Here is a 25,620-nt window from a genome sequence, read left to right as displayed (position 1 = left end):
AGTGGGTGAAGATTGTGAGGAGGTTGAAACCTTGTGGGTGGAACTAAAAAGGGAGGTAAACACTGAAAAAATTACTTTTGGTGTAATCTATAGACCCCCCAATATAACTGAGGAGATGGAAGGTCAGCTATATAAACAGATGGAGCGGGTACTGTCGTGATAATGGGAGATTTTAATTTCCGGGATATTAATTGGTGTCATGGTTCGGCTTCAACTGCAAAGGGGAGACATTTCCTCAACCTGTTGCAGGAAAATTTTATGGGCCAGTTTGTGAAAGACCCGACTAGAGGTGAAGCTGTGTTGGATCTGGTCATTTCTAATAATGCAGATCTTGTTGGGAATGTCAATGTTCGTGAAAACCTCGGTAACAGTGATCACAATATAGTTACATTTAACCTATACTGTAAAAAACAAACGCAGGCTGGGAGGGCAAAAACATTTAATTTTAAGAAAGCCAAATTCCCCAGGATGAGGGCTGCAATTCAGGGTATAGACTGGGAAGAACTAATGTCAAATAATGGTACAAATGATAAATGGGAGATTTTCAAATCTACTTTGAGTTATTATAGTGCAAAATTTATTCCTATAGGTAACAAGTATAAACGACTCAAATTAAACCCCACATGGTTTACACCTTCTGTGAAAGGGGCAACACATGACAAAAAAAGGGCATTTAAAAAATACAAATCTGAGGGTACATCTGCAGCCTTTGTAAAATATAAAGAGCTTAATAAAATCTGTAAAAAGATAATAAAATCAGCAAAAATACAAAATGAAAGGCAGGTGGCCAAGGATAGTAAAACAAATCCCCAAAAATTCTTCAAGTATATAAATGCTAAAAAGCCAAGGTCTGAACATGTAGGACCCCTAGATAATGGTAATGGGGAGATGGTCACAGGGGATCAATAGAAGGCAGAGTTACTAAATGGGTTCTTCTGCTCTGTATATACAACAGAAGAAGGAGCAGCTGATGTAGTCGCTGCCAGTGCTGTTAATATATCAGTTGATATACTGAATTGGATGAATGTTGATATGGTCCAAGCTAAATTAAATAAAATAAATGTGCACAAGGCCCCGGGATCAGATGGGTTACACCCTAGGGTTCTTAAAGAGCTTAGTTCAGTTATTTCTGTCCCCCTTTTCATAATATTCAGAGAATCTCTAGTGACTGGTATAGTGCCAAGGGACTGGCGCAGGGCAAATGTGGTGCATATTTTCAAAAAGGGCTCTAGGTCTTCCCCGGGTAATTATAGACCAGTAAGCTTAACATCCATCGTGGGGAAAATGTTTGAGGGGCTATTGAGGGACTATATACAGGATTATGTGACAAAAAATAGTATTACAAGTGACAGCCAGCACGGTTTGACTAAGGACAGAAGTTGTCAAACTAACCTAATCTGTTTTTATGAAGAGGTAAGCAGAAGCCTAGACAGAGGGGCCGCTGTGGATTTAGTGTTTTTGGACTTTGCAAAGGCATTTGACACTGTCCCCCATAGACACCTAATGGGTAAATTTAAGACTATAGGTTTAAAAGGTATAGTTTGTAATTGGACTTAGAATTGGTTCAAGGACTATATCCAGAGAGTTGTGGTCAATGATTCCTACTCTGAATGGTCCCCGGTAATAAGTGGTGTACCCCAGGGTTCTGTGCTGGGACCACTATTATTCAACTTATTTATTAATGATATAGAGGATGGGATTAATAGCACGATTTCTATTTTTGCAGATGTCACCAAGCTATGTAATATAGTTCAGTCTATGGAAGATGTTCATGAATTGCAAGCGGATTTAAACAAACTAAGTGTTTGGGCGTCCACTTGGCAGATGAAGTTTAATGTAGATAAATGTAAAGTTATGCATCTGGGTACCAACAACCTGCATGCATCATATGTCCTAGGGGGAGCTACACTGGCGGATTCACTTGTTGAGAAGGATCTGGGTGTACTTGTAAATCATAAACTCAATAACAGCATGCAGTGTCAATCAGCTGTTTCAAAGGCCAGCAGGATATTGTCGTGTATTAAAAGAGGCATGGACTCGCGGGACAGGAATGTAATATTGCCACTTTACAAAGCATTAGTGAGGCCTCGTCTGGAATATGCAGTTCAGTTCTGGGCTCCGGTTCATAGAAAGGATGCCCTGGAGTTGGAAAAAATACAAAGAAGAGCAACGAACCTAATTAGAGTCATGGAGAATTTAAGTTATGAGGAAAGATTAAAAGAATTAAACCTATTTCGTCTTGAAAAAAGACGACTAAGGGGGGACATGATTAACTTATATAAATATATTAATGGCACATACAAAAAATATGGTGAAATCCTGTTCCATGTAAAACCCCCTCAAAAAACAAGGGGACACTCCCTCCGTCTGGACGAAAAAAGGTTAAACCTGCAGAGGCGACAAGCCTTCTTTACTGTGAGAACTGTGAATCTATGGAATAGCCTACCGCAGGAGCTGGTCACAGCAGGGACAGTAGATGGCTTTAAAAAAGGGTTAGACAATTTCCTAGAACAAAAAAGTATTAGCTCCTATGTGTAGAAATTTTTCCTTCCCTTTTCCCGTCCCTTGGTTGAACTTGATGGACATGTGTCTTTTTTCAGCCGTACTAACTATGTAACTATGTAATACTTTTATTTTCTTATTTTTACACATCTTTTTTTAACTTTTTTTTAACTTTATTACTTTGTCCCACTAGGGGACTTGAGGGCAGGAGGCCCTGATCGCTATTCTAATACACTGCACTACATGCGTAGTGCAGTGTATTAGAACTGTGAGCTACTCACTGACAGCAAGCATAGTGGGTCCTGACGTTGTCAGGACCCATTAGGCTTCCGTCTATGGCATAGCCGGACGCCATTGTTTGGTGTCCGGTTGCCATAGTCACCATCGCCGGCCGCTATCGTGTAGCAGGCCGGCGATGGCAGCTTAACCCCTAAAAAGCCGCGATCTCTATAGAACCCGGCCGTTACTCCCGAGACGTACTATTAGGTCATGGAGCGCGAACGATACAGCTGCCATGACCTAATAGTACGTCCAGGTGCGGGAAGGGGTTAAGGGGTTAATTCCTGAGAAACGCCTAAAGGTTTCAGAAACTTTCTAAATGCTGTTTTTAATACTTTGAGAGGTGCAGTTTTTAAATGGGGTGATTTATGGGGGTTTGAACTGGTCCCTGAAAAAACAGCCTTTTGAAATTGTCTTGAAAATGTGAGAAATTTCTGCTAAACTTATAAGCTTTGTAACGCCCTAAAAAAATAAAAGGATGTTCAAAAAATGATGCCAATCTAAAATAGACATATGAGAAATGTTAATTAGCAACTATTTTTCATAACAGCACAAACTGGAAAACTGTTTAGGATTAAGGGCTTAACAGGAGATGAAGAAAGGCACCTTGGGGGCCTTCATTAGGCCTCTGGGCTGCCATGACAACCATGCCCCCCCTATCGCGTTGCGGGGGATGACGACGATGAGCTGTCCCCTCTTTTGAACATCTTAAATGCTGCGATCGTTATTGATCACAGCATCTAAGGGGTTAAATGGCTAGGAACAGCGCGATCGCTGTTCTTGGCCGTTAGTCCCAGGTATCCGCTGTAATACACAGCTGACACTCACTTCATACGGAGCTGGATCAGCTGATGAGCCCGCTTCAAACATCACCCCCCCCACAGTCCCTGCTGATGAAAAGCATCCCCACAGCATAATCATGCCACCACCATGCTTCAGAATGGTGTTCATTGGGTGATGGAAAGTGTTGGGCCTGCGCCACGCATGGCGTTTTCCATAATGGCCCAATTAATAAGGTTTAGTATCATCTGACCAGAGAACCTTCTTTCATGTGTTTGGGGAGTCTACCACATGCTGCTCGGCGAACTCAAAACCAGTTTTATGGGTTTTCTTGCCTTTTTTTCTGGCCGCTCTTCCATAAAGCCCAACTCAGTGGAGATTACGGCTTATAGTGGTCCTATGGACCTCTCTGCTGTGGTTCTTTGGCACTCCTTCAGTGCAAATGTGGGTGTCTTTGTTAAATCTCGGATTAATGCCATCCTTGCCTGCTCTGAGAGTTTTGGTTGGCAGCCTTCCCTAGTCAGGTATGCAGTTGTGTTATTTTCATTTTGTTTAAATGGATTTAAAGGTGCTCTGTGGGATGTGAAAAGTTTGTGATATATATTTTTTTTATATACCCCAAGCCTGATCTATACCACCTTTGTCTCTGACCAGTTTGGAGCTCTTCATGTTGCCTGGCCAGCGATGTTGAAGGCTTAGGATCCTTTTAGAACAGGTGTATTTATACGGACATCATGTGACTGATCATGTGACACTTTGAACGTGGAAGATCTTATTCAACTAATTATGTGACTTCTGAAGTAAATTGGTTTGACCAAAATTTATTAAAGACTTTCACAGACAAAAAGTTGTATATATATATATATATATATATATATATATATATATATATATATACACATACATACATAAATGCATACACACACACACAAATAGAAATGAGCAGCAGTCAACGTCAAATTCCAAAACGGTAGTGGGTGCGAGCAGGCAATCCCGATTTGTGGATTATAAGATATAATTAGAAGAAATCCCACAGCACTCCAATGTGTCAAAAAAAGGTGACGTTTTATTTGGTTAACAAAGCTGCAACGTTTCCGTCCTGCTATAAGACCTTTTTAAAGCATTGAAGTGCTGTGGGATTTCATATATATATTTAAAATCCATATTGATTCCCGGTTGTAATTTAAAAAAAAAACAGAAAAAACCCCAAGGGGTTGAGGGGGTTTAGATATTTTAGCAAGGCACTATATATGTGTTATGTGACAAGAACTGTTCTCAAGTGTGAGAAGCCATTAATTAGAGGATTTCCTATAAAAAAATATATACTTTAGTTGTAACTGTCTAAAATAGAAGTTGAAAATATGAAACAAAAGAAATAAACCTAAACTACTAAGATTCTATAAGTAAGGATTATAAAAAGAGTATACATTATACATACGTATCCTTCCTTACCTTTCCGCCGATCTCAACATTTTCTAAGATGTCTATGCTATACGTGTCCATGTGTGGCCACCCAGTGGTTCTAATATGAATTGCAGCCTAAGAGTTTTGCTAGCAAGACGCAATATTGTAATGTATTTGTTTCATGAGAAATTGGAGTCCATTATCAAATTCAAGTTTTAAGTTTTCATGTTTAAAGAGGCTCTGTCACCGCATTATAAGTGCCCTATCTCCTACATAATTTGATCAGCGATGTAATGTAGGAAGTTATGAGCAATTTTAGATTTATGCTAATTACTTTCTTAATGCCCAACTGGGCGTTTTATAACTTTTGACCAAGTGGGCGTTGTAAAGAGTAGTGTATGACGCTAACCAATCAGCGTCATACACTTCACTCCATTCATACTCAACACAGCATGATCTAGGGAGATCACGATGTGCCATCACATACACCCACATGAAGTTTCTTGACAGTGAATAGACATCACCTCCAGCCAGGACGCGATGTCTATTCACAATCCCGACACTTCGGTAAAATTTGTGTGGGACTTAATCGTTGCACGGCGTGATCTCGCGAGCTCACACTACTGCTGTCATTCATAGGATGATCTTGCAAGATCACGCTGTGCAGCGATTAAGTCCCACACAAACTTTACCGATGTCGGGATTGTTAATAGACATTGCGTCCTGGCTGCAGGTGATGTCTATTCACTGTCAAGAAACTTCAGTAAAGTTAATGTGGGTGTATGTGACAGCACAGCGTGATCTCCCTAGATCACGCTGTGCTGAGTATGAATGCAGAGAAGTGTATGATGCGGATTGGTCAGCGTCATACACTTCTCTTCACAACGCCCACTTGGTCAAAAGTTAAAAAACGCCCAGTTGGGCATGAAGAAAGTTATTAGCATAAATCTAAAATTGCTCATAACTACCTCAAAAATGATAGTTTTTCAAAATAAAAAACAGTGTTGTTATCTACATTACAGCGCCGATCACATTATGTAGGAGATCGGGCACTTATAATCTGGTGACAGAGACTCTTAAGTTTTCATCTTCTGTCCTTGTTATTTTTACTTGTTGTTTATACTGGCTTAAAAATATAAACCTAAACTAGTAAGATTCTATGACTAAGGATTATGAAAAGAAAAGTATCATACATACATAAATGTTTCCGGAGGTCTATATAATTAGAGATGTGTGAGATAAAATGGTGGACAATGATTTTAATGAAAATAAACAGCTATAGAACACAAAACTATTATCTTAGCCTAACATGGTGTAAATAAAACAAAAAAACGAATGGAGCTAAGGTTACATAGGTCTAAAAAAGACACAGCTAAATCAAGTCCAACCTTTCTCAATGAATTAGACTTAATTCATTGATTGTTTAATTATAACCTTCAATGCCAATTGTCAGTAAATAATCATCTAGCCTTTTTAAAAACGCTGACATAGTATCTGCCATCAATACCTGTTGGGGTAGGGCATACCGTACTTTGACTACTCTAACTGTAAAGAACCCTTTCCTATATTGATGTCTGAAACGTCTTTCTTACACACGCAATGCATGTCCCCTGGTCCTTTGTAGAATCCTTGGAAAGAACAGATTATGTGCTAGTTCTTTGTATTGACCACACATACATTTATACCTGTTAACCCCTTCCCGCAATTTCACATACAGTTACGTCATGGGAGCTGGTGTTTTCCCGCAATTCCACGTAACTGTACGTGAAAGAGATGGAGCTGGCTCAGGAGCTGAGCCAGCGACATCACCGCCGGCAGACAGCTGTATGTTACAGCTGGCACCCTGAGGTATCGGCCAGGACCGGAGCTAGCATCCGATCCGACCGATTAACCCCTCACATGCTGCGTTCAATAGAGACCGCAGCATGTGAGGAGTTTATAGCCACCGGCACCCCAGCAACGTGATCGCTGGGTTGTCGGTGGCTGCAAAGGCGATCGGAGGGCTAATACTTACCTCCCGGTCTGCCAGTAACGGAATCCTCCTATGCCACGTCGTCGGCGGGGCCCAGCAGGCTTCCGGTACCATCGGCAAGATGGCGCCGGCTCAGCTTCCGGCTCAGAAGCTGAGCCGGCGTCATCAGCAGTGGGTGTCCGCTGTATGTTACAGCGGACACCCCGATCTATCGGCAGGAACCGGAGCTAGCTCCGATTCCTGGCATTAACCCCTTCAATGCAGCGATTCAATGCAATCGCTGCATCAAAGTGGTTTGTATGCAATCGGCAGCCCTGCCATACGATGGCAAGGCTGGCGACTGTTACTATGGCAACAGGAGCCTGATCGGCTTGCTGTCAGTGAACAACTGACAGTTCTAAGACATTGCACTACATAGGTAGTGCAATGTATTAGAACATCAAACAAACAGTTGGACCTTCAAGTCCCCTAGTGGGACTAAAGAAAAGTGTATAAAAAGTGTAAAAATAAAAGTTGTAAAAAATACAATAAAAGTTTCAAATAATAACACAAAACACAATCGCCCTTTTTCCCTTATCAAGTCATTTATTATTGAAAAAAATAATAAAGCCATACATATTTGGTATCGCTGCGACCGTAACGACCTTAACTATAAAAATATTATGTTATTTATTCCACACAGTGAACGCCGTAAAAAAAAAACTAAAAAATACTGACATAATTGCTATTTTTTGGTCACTTAAAAAATTGAAATAAAAAGTGATCAAAAAGTCGCATGTACCTAAAAATGGTACCTATAAAAACTATAATTCGTCTCGCTAAAAACAAGCCCTCATACAGCTCCGTCGACGAAAAATGTAAAACCGTTATGGCTCTCACAACTTGGCGACAGAAAAAATCCATTCTCTTTACAAAAGTTATTTTATTGTGCAAAAAGTTGTAAAACATAATAAAGTGCTATAAATTAGGTATTACCGGAATCGGACTGACCCGCAGAATAAAGGTAACATGTAATTTATAACGCGTGGTGAACGCTGTATAAAAAGAACTAAAAAAAATATGCCAGAATTGCTGTTTTTTGGTCACCTTGCCTCCCAAAAAAAAAAGGATAACAAGTGATCAAAAAGTCGCATGTACCCCAAAATGGTACCAATAAAAACTACAGCTCGTCCCACAAAAAAAAAAAAAACAGCCCTCATACCACTACGTCTATGAAAAAATAAAATTAACCAAGGCACCAATAAGCCAGGAAATAAAAATATGCAGTTGTGCAGCCCGAGGGGAACGTTTCTTCTGTTTCAAGTGGCGAATTATCAAGGCCCCTAAAATTAGGGAACCAGGAAGGGGAGGGCTCAAACATATCTGCTGGAAAAGTGCCCGTATTATACCAGGACAACACTTCCCAGCAAAATTCCTCAAACTGCAAAGATCCCGAGTGTGGACCAAAAGGGGAATAAGTAAGGACCATTTATTAGTCCGACACCGGCCTGTGCAGAAAGGATTGTGTCACAGCGTAACACATCTATGAATTATTTTATTGTTTTTTTTTACCCCACTATACCACCTGACTATGCCCCTTATATACTCCGCCCGCCTTACATGTACCCCCACATTATAAACGGAAACACCAGTAAGACTCAAAACAAGACTACTACAAGCAAAATCCACACTCCAAAAGCCAAATGGCGCTACCTCCCTTCTGAACCCTACAGTGTGCCCAAACAGCAGTTTACTTCCACATATATGGCATCGGCATACCCGGGAGAACCCTTTTAACAATTTTTGGGGTGTGTGTCTCCAGTGGCACAAGCTGGGCGCCACATATTGTCATATCTATTGAAAAACCATTTTCACTCTGCAACATCGAGTGCACACCAATTTCTGCCAATCACCTGTGGGGTTAATATGTTCACTACACCCCTAGGTGAATACCTTGAGGGGTGTAGTTTCCAAAATGGGGTCACTTCTGGGGGGTTTCCACTGTTTTGGTCCCACAGTGAGTTTGCAAATGCGACATAGCGACCAGAAACCAATCCAGGAAAATCTGTACTCCAAAAGCCAAATGGTGCTCCTTCCCTTCTGAGCCCTACTCTGTGCCCAAACAGCAGTTTATGACCACATATGTGGTATTGCCGTACACAGGAGAAGTTGCTTTACAAGGGGTTGCGGTGCTTTTTTTCATTTATTTGTTGAGAATACTAAACATTTTCAGCTAAAACTATGTCTTATTGAAGAAAAAGGATTATTTTTATCTTCACTGCCCAATTCTAATAAAATCTATGAAACCCCTGTGGGTTCAAAATGCTCACTACACCCCTAGATGGATTCTTCAAGGGGTGTAGTTTCCTAAATGGAATCACTTTTTTGGTGTTTTCACTATTTTGGTCCCTTAGGGGCCTTGCAAATGCGACGTGGTCTCCTCAAACCATTCCTGCTAAATTTGAGCTCCAAAAGCCAAATGGCGCTCTTTCCCTTCTAAGCCCTGCCGTGTGTCCAAACAGCCGTTTATGACCACATGCGGGGTATTGTTTTACTCGGGAGAAATTGCTTTACAAAAGTAGTGGGGCATTTTATCCTTTTAGTCCTTGTGGAAATTAGAAAAAATTAGCTAAACCTACATTTACTTTGAAAGAATGTAGATTTTTATTTTCACGGCCTACTTCCAATAATTTCTGCAAAAAACCTGCGGGGTCAAAATGCTCACTATACCCCTAGATAATTTCCTCAAGGTGTATAGTTTCCAAAATGGGGTCACTTTTGGGGGATTTCCACTGTTTTGGTGCCGCAAGAGCCTTTCAGACCCGACATGGAGCCTAAAATATTTTCTAATAAAAAGGAGGCCCCAAAATCCTCTAGGTGCTCCTTTGTTTCTGAGACCTGTGCTTCAGTCAATAAGTGCACCAGGGCCACATGTGGGGTATTTCTAAAAAGTGCAGAATCTGGGCAATAAATATTGAGTTGCGTTTCTCTGGTAAAACTTTCTGCGTTACAAAAAAAAAATAGATGAAAAATGAATTTCTGCAAAAAAAAAAAAAAATGTGAAAATTTCACATCTACTTTGCCTTAATTCCTGTGAAACATCTAAAGAGTTAAGAAACTTTCTAAATACTGTTTTGAATACTTTGAGGGGTGAAGTTTTTAAAATGGGGTGACTTATCGAGGGTTTCTAATATATAACGCCCTAAAATCCACTTCACAAATGAACTGGCTCCTGTAAAAATAGCCTTTTGACATTTTCTGGAAAATTTGAGAAATTGCTGCTAAAGTTCTAAGCCTTGTGATGTCATAGAAAAATAAAAGGATGTTCAAAAACCGATGCCAATCTAAAGTAGACATATGGGTGATGTTAATTAGCAACAATTTTGTGTGGTATTACTATCTGTCTTACAAGCAGATACATATAAATTTAGAAAAATGCACATTTTTGCAATTTTTCGCAAAATTTTGGTGTTTTTCACAATTAAATACTTAATGTATAGAGCACATTTTGCCAGTAACATAAAGTCCAATGTGTCACGAGAAAACAATCTCAGAATCGCTTGGATAGGTAAAAGCATTCCGAAGTTATTACCACATAAAGTGAAACATGTCAGATTTGAAAAAATTGGCTGTCTCCTGAAGGCCAAAACAGGCTGTGTCTTGAAGGGGTTAATAAGATCACCTCTAAAGTGTATTTTTTCCAAGCTGAACAAGACATCTATTCTTTCATTGTAACCAACACCTCCCATCCCATTTAAGATTCTAGTCGCCCGCCTTTGAACCCTCTTCCGTTCTTCTATATCCTTTTTGCAATGTGGAGCCCAAAACTGAATTCCATATTCAAGATGTGGCCTTACAAAGGATTTATAGAGGGGTAATATAACATTTCAATCACAGGTTGTGATCTCTCTTTTTATACACCCTAAAATCCTATTTGCTTTTGCAGCTGCTGCTTGACATGGAGTATTGCTGCTTAGCTTATTTGTAACCAGAATACCCAGGTCCTTCTCTTGTTCTGTTATCCGCAGTTTTATTCCATTGGTGTAAGGTGTGCTGTAGATTAAAGACTACTGTACAAAATATGTGAATGAGATTTTAAAATTGCCATTGATATGCAGACGGTCAGATCTGTGGAAAATACGAATGAGGTAATGCTGCATGTAACACAGAGAGCAATTTATGAAGAGATTTGCACCACTTTTATAGCATAAAGTCGCAAATTTTGGTACATTTCATATTTGCAACTTTTATTGGCACTCGCCGGTTTTCAAAAGTGGCAGGAAAAGTGAGCGGGTTCAACCGGAAGGGGCATAGTCAACAATAAATTTATTGTTATAAAAGTGTAAAGGGAAGTGTTTTATAAGATCTATCCCCCATGAGCCATGGCTGTGGAAATGCCCCAGTTGTAACAGGACAAGAGACAGCTGGCTCTGGCTTCCTGACCGCTGCTTTGTCCTGCTTCACGACCTGGGAGGAGTAGAGGATCTCATTTAATCCGGTCTCCAACCCTACAGGGGGCATAAACTGTGGACACATCCTATGTTGCATTCCCACATCCCAGGATATTCCCACAGCCTGCCCCCACCTGCGTGCTCATGAGTCGACCTGCGACATCATATGACCGCGCCGTCCCATGTGAGCCAGGCGTGAGCATTGTGCCTGAGCTCGACTCAGGAATGAGGGCACCCGCTGAGCTTAAATAGACCTGGGCTGGTGCGCTAGTTCAATTCAGAGACGCCCCTTCCAACTAAGATACTCACCACTCAACCAAAGTACCGCTCCGGTCCCCTCCAGAAGAACTGCCTACCGACACCAACAAAGACTCCCTGCACCAACCTTCCTCTCTACATAGCTCAGATCAGCTTTTAACAGCTGACTGAGCTCAGTAGCCTTAATCTCCCCATGACAAGATAAGCAGAGACCAAGTATATTTCTCCCCTCGCCTCCACGTGCAGCAGAAGCTGAATTAATCCTTACGTCCCCTAGAAAATTAGCTGATAACTATCCTAAACCCTTCCTTTCCCCAAAACAACGAGCTGTCCTCATTATATTAACCGCTACCTCCCTTAGACAATGAGTTGTCTGTATTATTAACCCTTACAAACCCTGCATACAGCTGCAACTACAACTCCCGCTTCCCTTTTTCAGATATCACTCCCTTTCCCTACAGCCCCTTATTGTATTAACCCTTAGTTTCAGGGACAGTTCGAGCCAGATGGGGGAGGGTCCCATAAGTAAGCAAGAGTATTGTATTTTATATATGTATTTAGGTGGATACCAAGATAGGCTTGCACAGGTATTGTTAATATCCTGTTGATTTATTGTACCACGTGCAGTGCTAGTATACTTGATACATGTTGATAGTTATTATATGTATTGAATTATACTGATACTATACAGTGATATCACTGTATAGTATCAGTATAATTCAATACATATAATAACTATCAAACTCTGCTATAAAACAGCGAATATATAACTAGGAACTAGGCATAACTCTAGTGACCCTAATAAAAGTAGGTAGTAATAGTGGGGGTCAATAGCCCAGTGAACCCCACCTAATCTTACCACCCTTTTACATAAAGAAATAAAAATGTCTCAAATATTAGCACAAATCTACGCCACCAAACAGTGATACAATATAATGCCTACAGTCCTCCTTTTTTATCACAATGTTTTAGTAAAATAGGTAATAGTAATGTTTTATGATTAGCCAACTTTTTATGATAAGAAGAGCGAAAGATACTCACTCTGGGGTATTAGGCATATATAAATTAACAGACTGATTTCGTATAACACGGTTTCCACCAGCAGAATACATTATAGCAGCAGAAGACCGGGCTCTGTTAAGTACTGGAGATGGTGTTGGCGGTGGTGTTACAGCTTTCCCTTGTGGTCCAATAGATGAACTAAATAATCTGTCAAATCTGTAGAAATATTGAAAGATTAAAAAAATTCCACCATACCAAGGTGAGATGTTAAATTTAAACTGTATGCATTAACAAATAAAATATGAATACAAGTTGGTTTTCAAATGAAATACTTTATATAATATCAAAAACAAGTCCAAAACAAAAAGGAATTTAGCAAAATAAAAAAATTGTATGGAATTAATGTTCTTAACTAAACACAGTAACATTTTCAATGAAAATTCCAAATGTATTTCCAACTCCCGGCAGACTTTTGCCATTAGAATGTCTCATGATTACCAGTAAATAAAGGAATAAGTGAGTAACATCGATGTTCTTCTACTTTAGATAAAACTAAGCATAGTATAAATATTAGCCTGAAATGAACTAAAGGGCAACTTAATGTAGGATGTAGATGAGCGAATGTTAAAATGCAAATAGCATGCAAGCTGTAACCGGTTTCACTGTGTAAATAAATATAAGCTTAATATACACTTTACTCATCAAAGCGGTTTGTTTCGTTGCCAAGCGATACAGTTAATATATGCTAAGATATCATATACCTCATTCTTTTTAAACAGCAGACGGTGCCAAACTATTTTCAGCACTGAATAGAGAATGAACTCATTCACATAGACCTTAACCTGGTGGAAAAACTGGGCAATTTCCATTTGGTATAACAAAAAAAAAGACACACAAATATTACATACAAAATTCCATTACAACTCCTATCATTATAAGATAAAAAAATCTATATTTTTGGGATCATGATGGGTATGCGCCCAACTACTGGTGGTCTGCATTTTAAGGTTTGTATATAAACCTCCTGCAGAGTTGGGGCCTGCATGAGTGATCGACCCAGTGACTGGCTGTTATGAAAGATGACAGAAGCGATTTATATTTGCTCCTTCCCTCTCGATCTCTGTATAGATGGTGCTCACTCTCCGAGTTGCTGTCAGTGTGTAAGAGTTCTTGGATCATATTAAATCCAGTTTTGCTCTAGCTACTACAAAGGCAGGGCTTTGCGTCTGTAAATGGTGCTGTAGCTTTCCCCAGTACATGCCCCCCAAAAGGTTTTTTTAACTTTTTTTTTTAATGGCATGGAATAAATAAAAGTAAAAAAGAACAAAAACAAAAAAACACAAACCTTACCTGTCTGGATCAAAATATCCGAAAACTTGTACCCTCTTTTGTAGTGCAGGACACAGACTGGTCAAAACGGTTTCCCCAATATAACATCCTTCACACTTTTCATCTGCTATTTTTTTGTAAGTTTCAACATGACATAAATACACTTTGTGTTGGAAAGTTGCGAACATGAAGAGTAAGGAGGTATACATTTTATAGTGGATTCTATTTTTAAATATCTTGATGAGGGGGTGGTCTTACATTTCAGCAGTTTATACACTATAGTTAGGTAAACAGTACATATTATGTGGCCTTATCTTACAAATTAGATAAATTAGTAAAACAACTATATTGGCGTTAAAACATTGAGCACTTACACCTTCCAGAATGAAGATTTTTTCATTTGTACATCTTGCACCTCCTTTGAAGCCCTGCAAAAAAAAATGTAACACATTTGTTAATAATCTTCAAGTGAGAAACTTGTAAACACCTCATGAAATAATAAACTTTGAAGCAAACATATTGGGTATGTTCACACAGAGTTTTTTGCAGGCAGAAAATTCTGCCTGAAAAAATCAGCTCCGGTTTTTTGAAGTGATTTTTCACCACACACTTTTTTTCTGCGATTTTTGTGCCGCGTTTTTTTTAGGCCTTTTTTTCTCTAGCTATCTCTTTAACAGAAAGATGGAATTACCGCAAGCGTTTTTTTTTTTGCCGAAAAACACGTCAAAACCACCTCCCATTGATTTCAAAGGGGTTTCTAAGGCGGAAAACGCCTCAAGATAGGACATGTCGCTTCTTTTTACTGCAAGCGTTTTTTCTGCTCACGGTAAAAAAAAAAAAAAAACGCCTCCACCTCCCATTGAAATCAATGGGAGTGAATTTTGGCGGTTTTTTTGCCGCAGTTTCCACGGCAAAAACCTCTGTGTGAACAGGGCCTTAAGCTTACTGTTCAGAGCCTCCGTTGCAGATTCTGTCCGATTTAACAGCAAAACAAAACAAAACGCTGCTTGCAGCACTATTCTTCCCATAAAAACTACGGACACCACATCGGACACATTACAAGTCAATGGGGTCTGTCAGGTGCCGGTGCTATCCATTGTACAACATTTATTGATGGAACCATACAAAAAATAAAACAATTCATCAATTGCAACACACGACATGTAGTATATCAAATAAACTGTACTCTCTGTAATTTATCTTATGTTGGGTGCACAAGTCGCCCACTTAAGGCCAGAATTAGAGAACATATCAATGGAGCCACTAATCCTGAAGTTAGAAATCATTCTAATGCATCCAAACATTTTAGTTTTATGAATCAAGGCAATATCAGCAGCTTTCAATTTTCAGGAATTGAACGGGTTAATAAACCAGTACGAGATGGTGAACATAGGAGAGCACTACTAAATCGTGAGGGATACTGGATTCTCATGTTGAATACTATAGTCCCCAATGGTCTTAATGTAAGAAATGATCTTATTATGAACTATTAATACTCCATATATTTTTGTATTTGGTCTGTGATTTTATATTTGTATTTTTATACATTTTTGTACGTTTTATATGTCATTCACTTTTGTGATCATTGTATACACCTGATCAGAGTGGGTGTTTCTCTTTCCTGGCTGTAATTTCAGCCACACACTCTCATTCCCTCCCCCATCTATGAGTAATGGATCTTGTGAGCTAGAAACGCGTCAGAGAGGACGGACGTCTTATGTATTGTGTCCACTTTAAGCTGTTCAGGCTTCCGCTGGCTGTCTAAATAAATAAAGAAGCTTTATTATCCAAATTCCACAAGGAGTGCTGATCTTTTCCTCTTAAACATTGTACAACATAGGCTGCGTTCACATCTGTGTCGGGACTCTGTTCACGGGTTCCATCAGACCTTTCCATCAGGGGAACCCATGAACGGAATCCAAACTGAAACAAACGAAAACCATGGGATTCCGTTTGCATCACTATTGATTTCAATGGTGACGGATCCGATGCAAATGGTTTTCCTTTGTCACCGTTGTGTAAGGGTTCCGTTGTTTTAACGGAATGAATAGCGCAGTCGACTACGTTATTTATTCCATCAAAACGGAACCCTAAAACAACGGAAACCATTTGCAGCAGAACTGTGACCATTGAAATCAATGGTGATGCAAATGGAAACCCATGGACAGGGTCCCGACGCAGATGTGAATGCAGCCGTATCTGGCACGGTGTTGTGATTTTTTTAAATATAAACACGGCTCCGTTTTCAGCTGCATAAACGATACAATCAGTCAATAAATGAGCATTTGCTCGTTCTTCCGCTGATCATTGACCGGTTTACAAAGGGCAAGGATTGTGAACATTTGCCCGATAATTGGCCTTTGTAAAAGAGCCCATAAGGCTTTTGTTTTTTTTTGGGTGAAAAATGGATTTCCATTATAAACAATTTATTTATACAAATCGGGTATCTTTGCTTTTTTGTAGTACAAACATGAGCATAACAATCGCCATAGCAGCTGCTATGGGGCCCAGAGGTTGAGAGGGGCCATCTCAGATGCAGGGACATTGTTGTGGGGAACTTGGTGGCTTTCTGTGATATTGCACATTATGTGCATTTTCAAATATACGTATTGCACTATTATCCATACCTTTAATTTTTGCTAGTTATGTTGCCGTTTTAGTTTCCAGTCACTAGTTGGTGTGGTCCCAACTCATTTTGTTAAGGGGGCCCTATGAATTCTAGTTACGCCCCTGAGTAAAAGACAGTGGGACCTAATGTCAGGGGGGGCCATACAGATATTTAGACAGGGCCTAAGAGTTATAGAGTGTTGCTATAGCAGTGGCTCCTGTGTGTCTTTAACACAAAAACTATCCCTAATACTGATCAAATCTAAGAATCAGGGTTAGCCAAGCCGTCAGTCCAGATCACTGATGGATTTGACTTACAGCGGCATTATGCAGATTATACAGTGCCTTGCAAGAGTATTTACACCCCCTTGGCGTTTTCCTGTTTTGTTGGATTACAACCTGAAATTAAAATTTATTTAACACGTTCCCGACCGCTGGCTGTATTTTTACGGCCAGCGGTCAGGGTCTCTGAAGTCCGCGGAATAGACTAATAACGATGGCACTTCACAGTGTGCACGTGCGATCACGTGCACACAGCCCTGTGCCCTGGCTGTTGCTAACAGCCATGGGCACTGGGCAGAGTGTCAGGGGCCATTCTTTTGGTCCCTGAACATGCGATCGCTGTGACAACCCATCACAGCGATCACATGCATTTCAATGCAAAATATAGTGTGCACGCAATCACGTGCACACAGCCCTGTGCCCACGCTGTTACTAAGAGCTCTGGGCACTGGGCAGAGTATCAGGGACCAATCTGATGGTCCCTGAACATGTGATCGGTGCGAAAACATATCACAGCGATCACATGTGTTTTAACATGTTTTGACATTTCTGGCAGCAAATCTCCTGCCTCTTTTCTTCTCCTCACACATTGTTTCAGTGTGAGGAGAAGAAGAGACTTGAAAGAATTGCTGCCAGAAGAATCCTGTGGAAAAAAAAAATACAGTGTTACACATCAATACATTCTCTTTATAGATAGATAGAAAAAAATATAGATGGATAGATTGTATAGATAGAAAGGTAGATAGATTTCTATCTATCTTTTATTATATTAGAATAGGCAGATAGGGAATATATAATTATATATATATATCCACATATATATATATATATATATATATATATATAATATATATCAATAGCGGTCTATTTTTTTGTTAGCGGTAGTGTCGATATACATATATACCAGTTAGTTTGTGTTTGTTTATAAAAAAAAAAACAACAATAATTGTTTGTTTAGTTAGTGTCATTATGGCGACAAAGTTATTTAGCGCTGAGGAGTCATACGCCATGCTGCGGTCAGAGTCTGTGACCGCATCAGAGATGGCGTCAGAGATAGAACCTGTTGTAGGCAGTGACGATGATAGAGTCACTACAGGTTCATCTTGTCCCCTGACGCAGTAGAAACAGCGGGACATGGAAGCGCAGGGCGTAGTAGCGCTGTAGCACTGCACTGCCTGGTCCCTCCAGTTCAGGCTCTTGTATGGGCACCTGCTCCATCTTTTGGGCCTAGAATCCATGGATTTACTGCCACTCCTGGCATATCCGTGGACAATACAAATTTTATCTAAATGGATTACTTCCATTTTTTTATTACTGACGACCTCCTAAATATGATTGTCCACGAAACAAATTTATATGCCGCTCAGTATATAAGGCAGAAACCTTCATCCACCCATGCCAGAGATTGGACACCCACCAACTTGCAGGAATGAAAAAACAAATTTGGGACTCACCCTAAATATGGGTATTGTGAAAAAACGCCCTCCATTAGATCTTACTAGTCAACAAGACCCGCCCAAGTCACCCCAGTGTATTCTGCAGTAATGCCCAGGTCTCGTTATGAGACAATAATGAGGTTCCTCCACTTCAATGGCAACGCTCAGGCCCCCCCAAGTACCAATGCAAACCGTGATCGGTTGTTCAAAATAAGACCACTGATAAATTCCCTCAATAATTAATTTCTGCAACTTTACACCCGGAGCAGATTGTAAGCCTGGACGAATCCCTCCTCAACTTTCATGGAAGACTTAGCTTTCGCCAATATCTACCTTCCAAAATGGGCAAGATATGGCGTTAAGCTTTACAAATTGTCTGAAAGTGGGTCTGGATATACCACCGCCTTCAGGACTTATGAAGGGCGGACCGCACAATAAATGTTCCTGGATGCCCCCCTCATCTTTCCACCAGCAGTAAGATAGTGTGGGAGATAATGCAGCCTCGGCTTAACCAGGGGTACCACCTGTACTGCGATAAATTTGATTCCAGTGTGCCCCTGTTGCATTTGCATGCTGCAAGGACTGGGGCATGTGGTACCATGCGCAAAAACCAAATTGGTTTTCCGCAGCAATTAGTGGGGACGCGCATGGTAAAGGGGGACTCCTGTGCTTATGCATCTGAAGAATTGCTGGCGGTCAAGTACCGGGATCGCAAAGATGTGTATGTACTAAGCACAATACATACCGCAGGAACACTGGCAGCGAGGGAAAGAGGGGCAACATCGGACAAGCACAAACCAGTCAGCGTGTCCGAATATAACAAGCACATGGGGGGAGTGGATTTAAGTGACCAGGTTTTAGTAAAATGCAAAACAAAAACCTGGTACAAAAAAGTGGCCATTTATCTGTTACAGGTGGCCATCCACAATTCATTTGTGCTCTATAAAAAAAAAAAAGGCAGAGACACATACCCGGATTTCCAGGAGAAAATTATCGAAAGCCTCATATTTGACGTTCAGGACACCAGAGAATGCCCCCAGTCTGAGGATGTCACGCGACTGACTGAAAGACACTTCATCACTCGCATTCCCCCAACACCAACTAGAAGCAACCCCCAGAAAAAGTGCCACGTCTGCAGAAAAGACGGGCACCGCAAAGATTCCCGATATTTCTGTACCTCATGTCCCTCGCAACCAGGCCTGTGCATTGACCCATGTTTTAAAAAATACCACACTATTCTGAATTATTAGATTTTAGTTGATAATATATTTGCCCTACATTATTACATAATATATTTGCCCTACAAGTTCATCTGCTGGAGAGCTCCATTTGCATAAACCTGCAATTTCTTGTTTTAGGAAACCCAAAAAAATGTATTCCCATTATACCCCTAGATGAATATTTTGGGATCTCTGCTTCAAGAGAAGATATTTTGGAAGTGTTATAGAAACTCTGTTGAGTTTTGTAAAACCAGCTTTGAAAAAAGGCGATTTGTGAAATAAGCTTCTTCTATCTTAAGCCGTCCTAGATCTCTATGTGATAAATAAGGCACACATATTTGGTATCCCCATGCACGGGAGAAGTGGAAGAATGTGAAATGAGATGAATTTTGTGCATGGTCTATACTGTGTGTGAGAAAAGCTAGCCTAAACGGACACATTTGCTAAAAAAATAAATGCTCATTTTATTTTGTTCCATCTTATTTCAAGAAACTTTCAGAAGAAAACTGGACTGTCTAAAAATATGATAAACCCCTTGAAGAAAACCTTGTGGGGTCTACTTGTGTGAAGTCATTTATGGGGTGATTCTAATCTTTCAGCAGCATTAGGCCCCCAGAAAACAGTATGCGGCTATAAAATCAAATGCAGAATTCCTGGACCGAAAAGGCCAAAAAGCCTCCTTTTATGCCAAGCCCTGGCACATGCCCGCACAATGAATAAAGCACACATATTTGGTATCCCCACGCACGGGAGAAGTGGAAGAATGTGAAAGTAGATGAATTTTGTCCGTGGTCTATACTATGTGTGAAAAATGCTAGCATAAACGGACGCATTTGCTAAAAAAAAATGCTAATTTTATTTTGTTCCATCTTATTCAAGGAACGTTCAGAAGAAAACTGGACTGTCTAAAAATATGATAATCCCCTTGAAGAAAACCATGTGGGGTCTAAGTATGTGAATTAAGTCATTTATGGGGTGTTTCTAATGTTTCAGCAGCATTAGGCCCCCCAGAAAACAGTATGCTGCTAAAAAATCAAATGCAGAATTCCTGGACCGAAAAGGCCAAAAAGCCTCCTTTTATGCCAAACCCTGGCACATGCTCGCACAGTGAGTAAAGAACACATTATTGGTATCCCCATGCATGGGAGAAGTGGAAGAATGTGAAAGGAGATTAATTTTGTCCGTGGTCTATACTGTGTGTGAAAAATGCTATCATTAACTGACAACTGCTAAATTCTTGATTTTTTTTCCAATTTTGCCCACTTTAGAGAAAAAAATAAAAATGATATATACTGACAAATGCCAGTAAAACAAAGCCCTATCTGTCCTTTAAAAAGAGTGTAAAATTCAAAGATGAACTTTATTCACCTGCAGAGTTATAATCATCTAAAAAAGTGCATAGCAAAATTGTGAAATCTGCTCTGGTCATTTAGCTGTAAAACAGCCTAGTCCTTAACCGGTTAAAATTTTAATTAACGTAATGAACTTGACAAAATAACAAGATTTTTGTACTCACAGTAAAATATTTTTCTCTTTGAATAAATTGGAGGACACAGCACCACGGGTGGTCCTCACTAGGAGGCGACACTAGGTAACGGTCTTGGCCCCAACCAGCCAGGCCATACCCTTCCCACAGACACTGGCTAATTCAATTTGTACAGAAGCAGTGAGAGAAATAATAAAACATGTCCATGATCCCGGGAGACAACGTAGCCAGTCAGAAATCTGGTCCCGCGCCCGATACACACAAAAATAGGAGGGAAATATCTGTGACCCCCAATTAATTCAACGAGAAATAGATTTTACGATGAGTACAAAAGTCTTTTTTTCTTGTTAATGTCATATATAGCACCATGGGATATACCATCATGGGACGTCCTAAAGCAGTCCCAGATGGTGGGAAGAAAAGAGTACAACCATGCGGCCTGCCTAACACACAGCTGCTTGCAGAACCCTGGGATCTAGACTGGAAACAGCAGAGACCAAAGAATGAATATGGTGAAAATTATTGAAAGTGTGCGCAGAAGCCAAGGTAGCACCCTTGCAGACCTGAGAAACTAAAGCTTGATGCCTGACCGCCCAGGTGGCACCAACAGACTTTGTAAAATAGTCAGTAACCCAAAGGGGAGGAACTTTACCCCTTCACCGTTGGACCGATAGGTTTTCGAAAACACAGACCGGATCAAACATGCAATGGGGGCCTTGGATGCTGCTAAACACTTTCGTGGCTCTTCGAGAACAACCCAAAAATAATTTTTGCGTCAAAACGACTCTTTTTCAGCCAAATAGACTCAGACTGCACTTGACAAATCAAAAGAATGCAAAGCTGGTCTCGGATGAGATAGAGAGGGGCAAAAGGAAGTGAGAACAATCTCTTCAATCATATGAAATGTAGGGACTACCTTCGGTAGGAAGGACTGAACCGGTCGGAACACTACCTTTTCCATATGAATAACCAAAAAGGTGGATTTGCAGGACAAAGTAGCAAAGTTCTGAAACCCACCTGATTGTGGTGACAGCAACCAGAAAAGCTACATTCCAGGAAAGGAGATGCGATCAAATGTCTCTCATAGGTTTGAATATAGAGTCTCGCAGACTAAATTAAGACCGAAGGCTCAATGGGATGTCTGAAAGGACATGCGCTGCTCTTTGCAAATAAGTTTTCACCTAAAAAAGTATGGACCGTTGAGAGACCTGACCCCTCAGGAAACCCAAGTCAAGCACAGAATTCTAGGTCTGGAACATTTCATAGGATGGCTGATTGGGGTTGTCAAGCATTCAACATCGTCTGGATAACAGGCTCAGAGAGACCCCTGGCCTAAAAACCTTGGATTTACAGCCTCACCCTTAAACGCATATGAAGTAAAGTGGAGTGGAATAGCAGACCTTGGAAAAGCAGCTACGGTAGAAGCGGAAGATGGCAAGGCGCATCCGCAAAAATGTTGAATAGGTCTGCGTACCAGGCCCAGCAGAGCTAGTCCAGTGCCACCAAATTCACGTGAACGCCTTCCCTCTTGAGTAATATGTGCAACTATTGTAGTGGAGGGAAGAGATAACTATTTCCATGAAGTGTCCAGAGCGTCATCTGTGATGGCCTTGGGATCCCAAGCCCTGGCCACGTACGTCAGAACTTTGTGGTTGAGAAGAGATGCAAAGAGATACACGACTGGGTAGCACCACCTCTGGCACAGTTGATGGAATACTTCTGGGTGAAAAGACCACTCTCTCGGATCTAGTCTCTCTCAGCTAAGAAAATGTGCAGCCCAATTGTCCACTCCTAGTATGTGGACCGCTAAAAAGCACAGGAATATGCTGCTCCACCCACAGTAGGATACCATTTTGAGATCAAGTCCTCCTGAAAAGGACGTTTCCGTGCGTTCTGAAACAGCAAGATGAATGTTTCTACTACTTGGATAGAATCTTCTCAAATTCGCTATGGCTTGAGAAACATAGCTTCTGACATGTAAGGTTACCTCTTCCTGAGAAGGGGGTATGGGGTCATTCTTTACATCAAAGGGGTCTCTGACAGCACGCATAAACACCTGCATGGCAGCTGTTAATTTCTAGTCCTGTTCTGACTCTGAATTCGAGTCAGAGGATACATAAGAAGAAAGAGACTGATCCATATTGCTTGTATATTAATTATACTTAAAGCAACCTCACCATTGAAAACTCTGATGAGAAACCCCTGGAAATAGCTTGACAAGGAATGGGACCTGTTTCTGGTACTTCTACTCCTCTTATGGCAGTCTATGGTGAGGCATAAACTGAGCATTGTCCAGAGGAGGAGATAGACGGCTCCTAAGCTCTGCCACAATTTGGGAAGATAGACTCTCCAAAGACTGAATCATGGTGGAGGTGGGGGAGGGGGGTTTGGAGAGGGAATGGAAAATAACTTCAGGAGTCTACGCAGGGTCACCTCATCAATAATCTCGCACATATGGGGTGTTTCTGCGGATGCAGAGAAAACAAGCAAGGTGACCGGCGGAGAAGGAAATTCAGGGCAGAACACTGCCTAGTTTCCCAGCACTGTAGGGGGGGCTGACTAGGCTATGAACAGGCTGACAACCCACCTGCAGCTAAGGAGAGAATAGAAATACAAAAAAACTAAAATAGCAGCAGATATGAGTATCAGTTTACACCTGCCTCCCATGGACAATAGGCTAAAAACTGAATTACTGTAGGAAGGGTATGGCCTGCCTGTGTGGTGCCGAGACTCTTTACTACCTAGCGTTGTCTCATGGTGGCAGGTGTCTCCCAATGATATTAATGAGTAAGTCCAAATTGTTACAATGAAATCAGAAAAAAATACCTGGTTTAGAAACAAACAAAACAAAACGGAATAGTTTTGAGTGCATATGTAGCTTTTCACCGTCAGGGACTAGAGAACTGGTCAGGATTGAAGGAAAGCTGAATGGCTGTAAATACAGGCTAATTACTGAGGAAAACCTGTTTCAGGCTGCCAGAGATTTTTAGACTGGGGTGGAAATTCACCTTCCAGCAAGACAATGAATCTAAATATACTGCTAAAGCTACACTGGATTGGTTTAAAGGGGAAACATTTAAATGTCTAGGAATGGCCTAGTCAAAGCCCAGACCTCAACCCAAATGAGAATCTGTGGCAAGAACCTAACGTGGACAAGGTGGAGCAGTTTTGCCTGCCAGAATAGGCAACAATCCTAGTGTCTAGATATGCTAAGCTAATAAGAGACATACCCCAAAAGACTTGCATCTGCATTTGCAGCAAAAAGTGGATCTATAAAGCAGGGGGTGAATACATATGCAAATTAAAGTTCTCGGTTTTATTTTTGTTTAATTACTGTTTGTTTCACAGTAAAATACATTTTGCACCTTCATAGTGGTTGGCATGTTGTGTAAATGGTACAAACCACCCAAAAATCCATTTTAATTCAAGATTGTAATGTGACAAAACATGATAAATACTTCTGCAAGACACTATGTAAAGTGGAAAAATAACAGCTGCACTGCTGTAACGGTACAAAATGTTTAATAAGGGTATACTTCAAATATGATTATAATCCGATAAAAATAAAACCAAAAGTTACCAAAAGTTTACATAGCTTTTAAACTCTCTTGTCCAGTGCTAAGGAAGTGATGCTACTTTTAGTTAACTGGTTCTGGACCGCCCACTGTATATTTACAGCGGACAGCCCTGGATCCTGAAGCCCGCCACATCACATAATTACAGTGGGACTACAGAGACTGCCCACGTGCGATCGCATGCATCCAGACCAATGCCCCGGCTGTTGCCAACAGCCCTGGGCACTCGGCAGAGATCAGGGACTAATCTGCAAAGCCCTAATCATGTGATGGATGTGAAAACGTATCACAGCGATAACAGCAGTATTTGTATGGAAAACTTTGGCAGGGAATCTCCTGCCCCTCCTCACACTTTTAGAGTGAAGTGAAAAAGAGAAGAGAGATTCGCTGCCAGAAAAAGATTAGTGTTTCAATCACCAAATACATTGTTTTACCCCACTATACTTAATGTATAGATAGAAAAGATCTATCTAACTTCTCTTCTTTTTACTAGAGTACCTATAATAGGCAAGTAGAGAATATATTAAATATATATATCTTAAATTATACATAGTAGTTAGCATATATATATATATATATACACACACACACATATATATAGCGTGTGTATATATATATATATATATATATATATATATATATATATATATAATCCCAAAAAAATGAAGAGGCAGCACTCCAAAATTGGAGTGCTGCCTCTTAATTTTTTGGGGATTACTTTAACAAGGGTTCCTAGCCTCAACCTAGCAGGCCTGCACCCACTGCTGTCGCTGTGAAGCTATATATTAATATATATATGTATATATATATACATACATACACACACATATACATACACACATATATATATATATACATACATACACGCACACACATTTGGAAAGTCCTCAGACCCTTTCTATTTGTTCACATTTTGTTACGTTGAGGCCTTGGGCTAAAATAAAATAAAAATTCAAGTTTTTCCCCATCATTTTGCACTCAATACCCCATAATGACAAAGTAAAAATTGTATGTTAGTAATTTTTGCTAATTTATTGAGAAGGAAAAACTTTGCACTG

At 40.4% G+C, this 25,620-nt stretch overlaps 1 protein-coding gene across 2 annotated transcripts in view; it reads right to left on the bottom strand.

Moving 5' to 3' along the window:
* Positions 1 to 25,620, bottom strand: part of LOC142662106 (C-Jun-amino-terminal kinase-interacting protein 3-like) — a 381,524-nt gene that overhangs the window by 103,470 nt on the left and 252,434 nt on the right. For both annotated transcript variants that reach the window (XM_075840017.1, XM_075840018.1), the window contains exons 13-14: positions 14,331 to 14,384; positions 12,667 to 12,843 (exon numbers count right to left, since the gene is read on the bottom strand). In XM_075840017.1, coding sequence (XP_075696132.1) covers positions 12,667 to 12,843; positions 14,331 to 14,384 — 231 coding nt within the window. The remainder of the gene's footprint in view (positions 1 to 12,666; positions 12,844 to 14,330; positions 14,385 to 25,620) is intronic.

This window comes from Rhinoderma darwinii, chromosome 10, assembly GCF_050947455.1.
Source record: "Rhinoderma darwinii isolate aRhiDar2 chromosome 10, aRhiDar2.hap1, whole genome shotgun sequence".
Classification (NCBI taxonomy): Eukaryota; Metazoa; Chordata; class Amphibia; order Anura; family Rhinodermatidae; genus Rhinoderma; species Rhinoderma darwinii.
The sequence above is the reverse complement of the archived record's forward strand: the minus strand, read 5'-3'. Positions and strand labels throughout refer to the sequence as shown.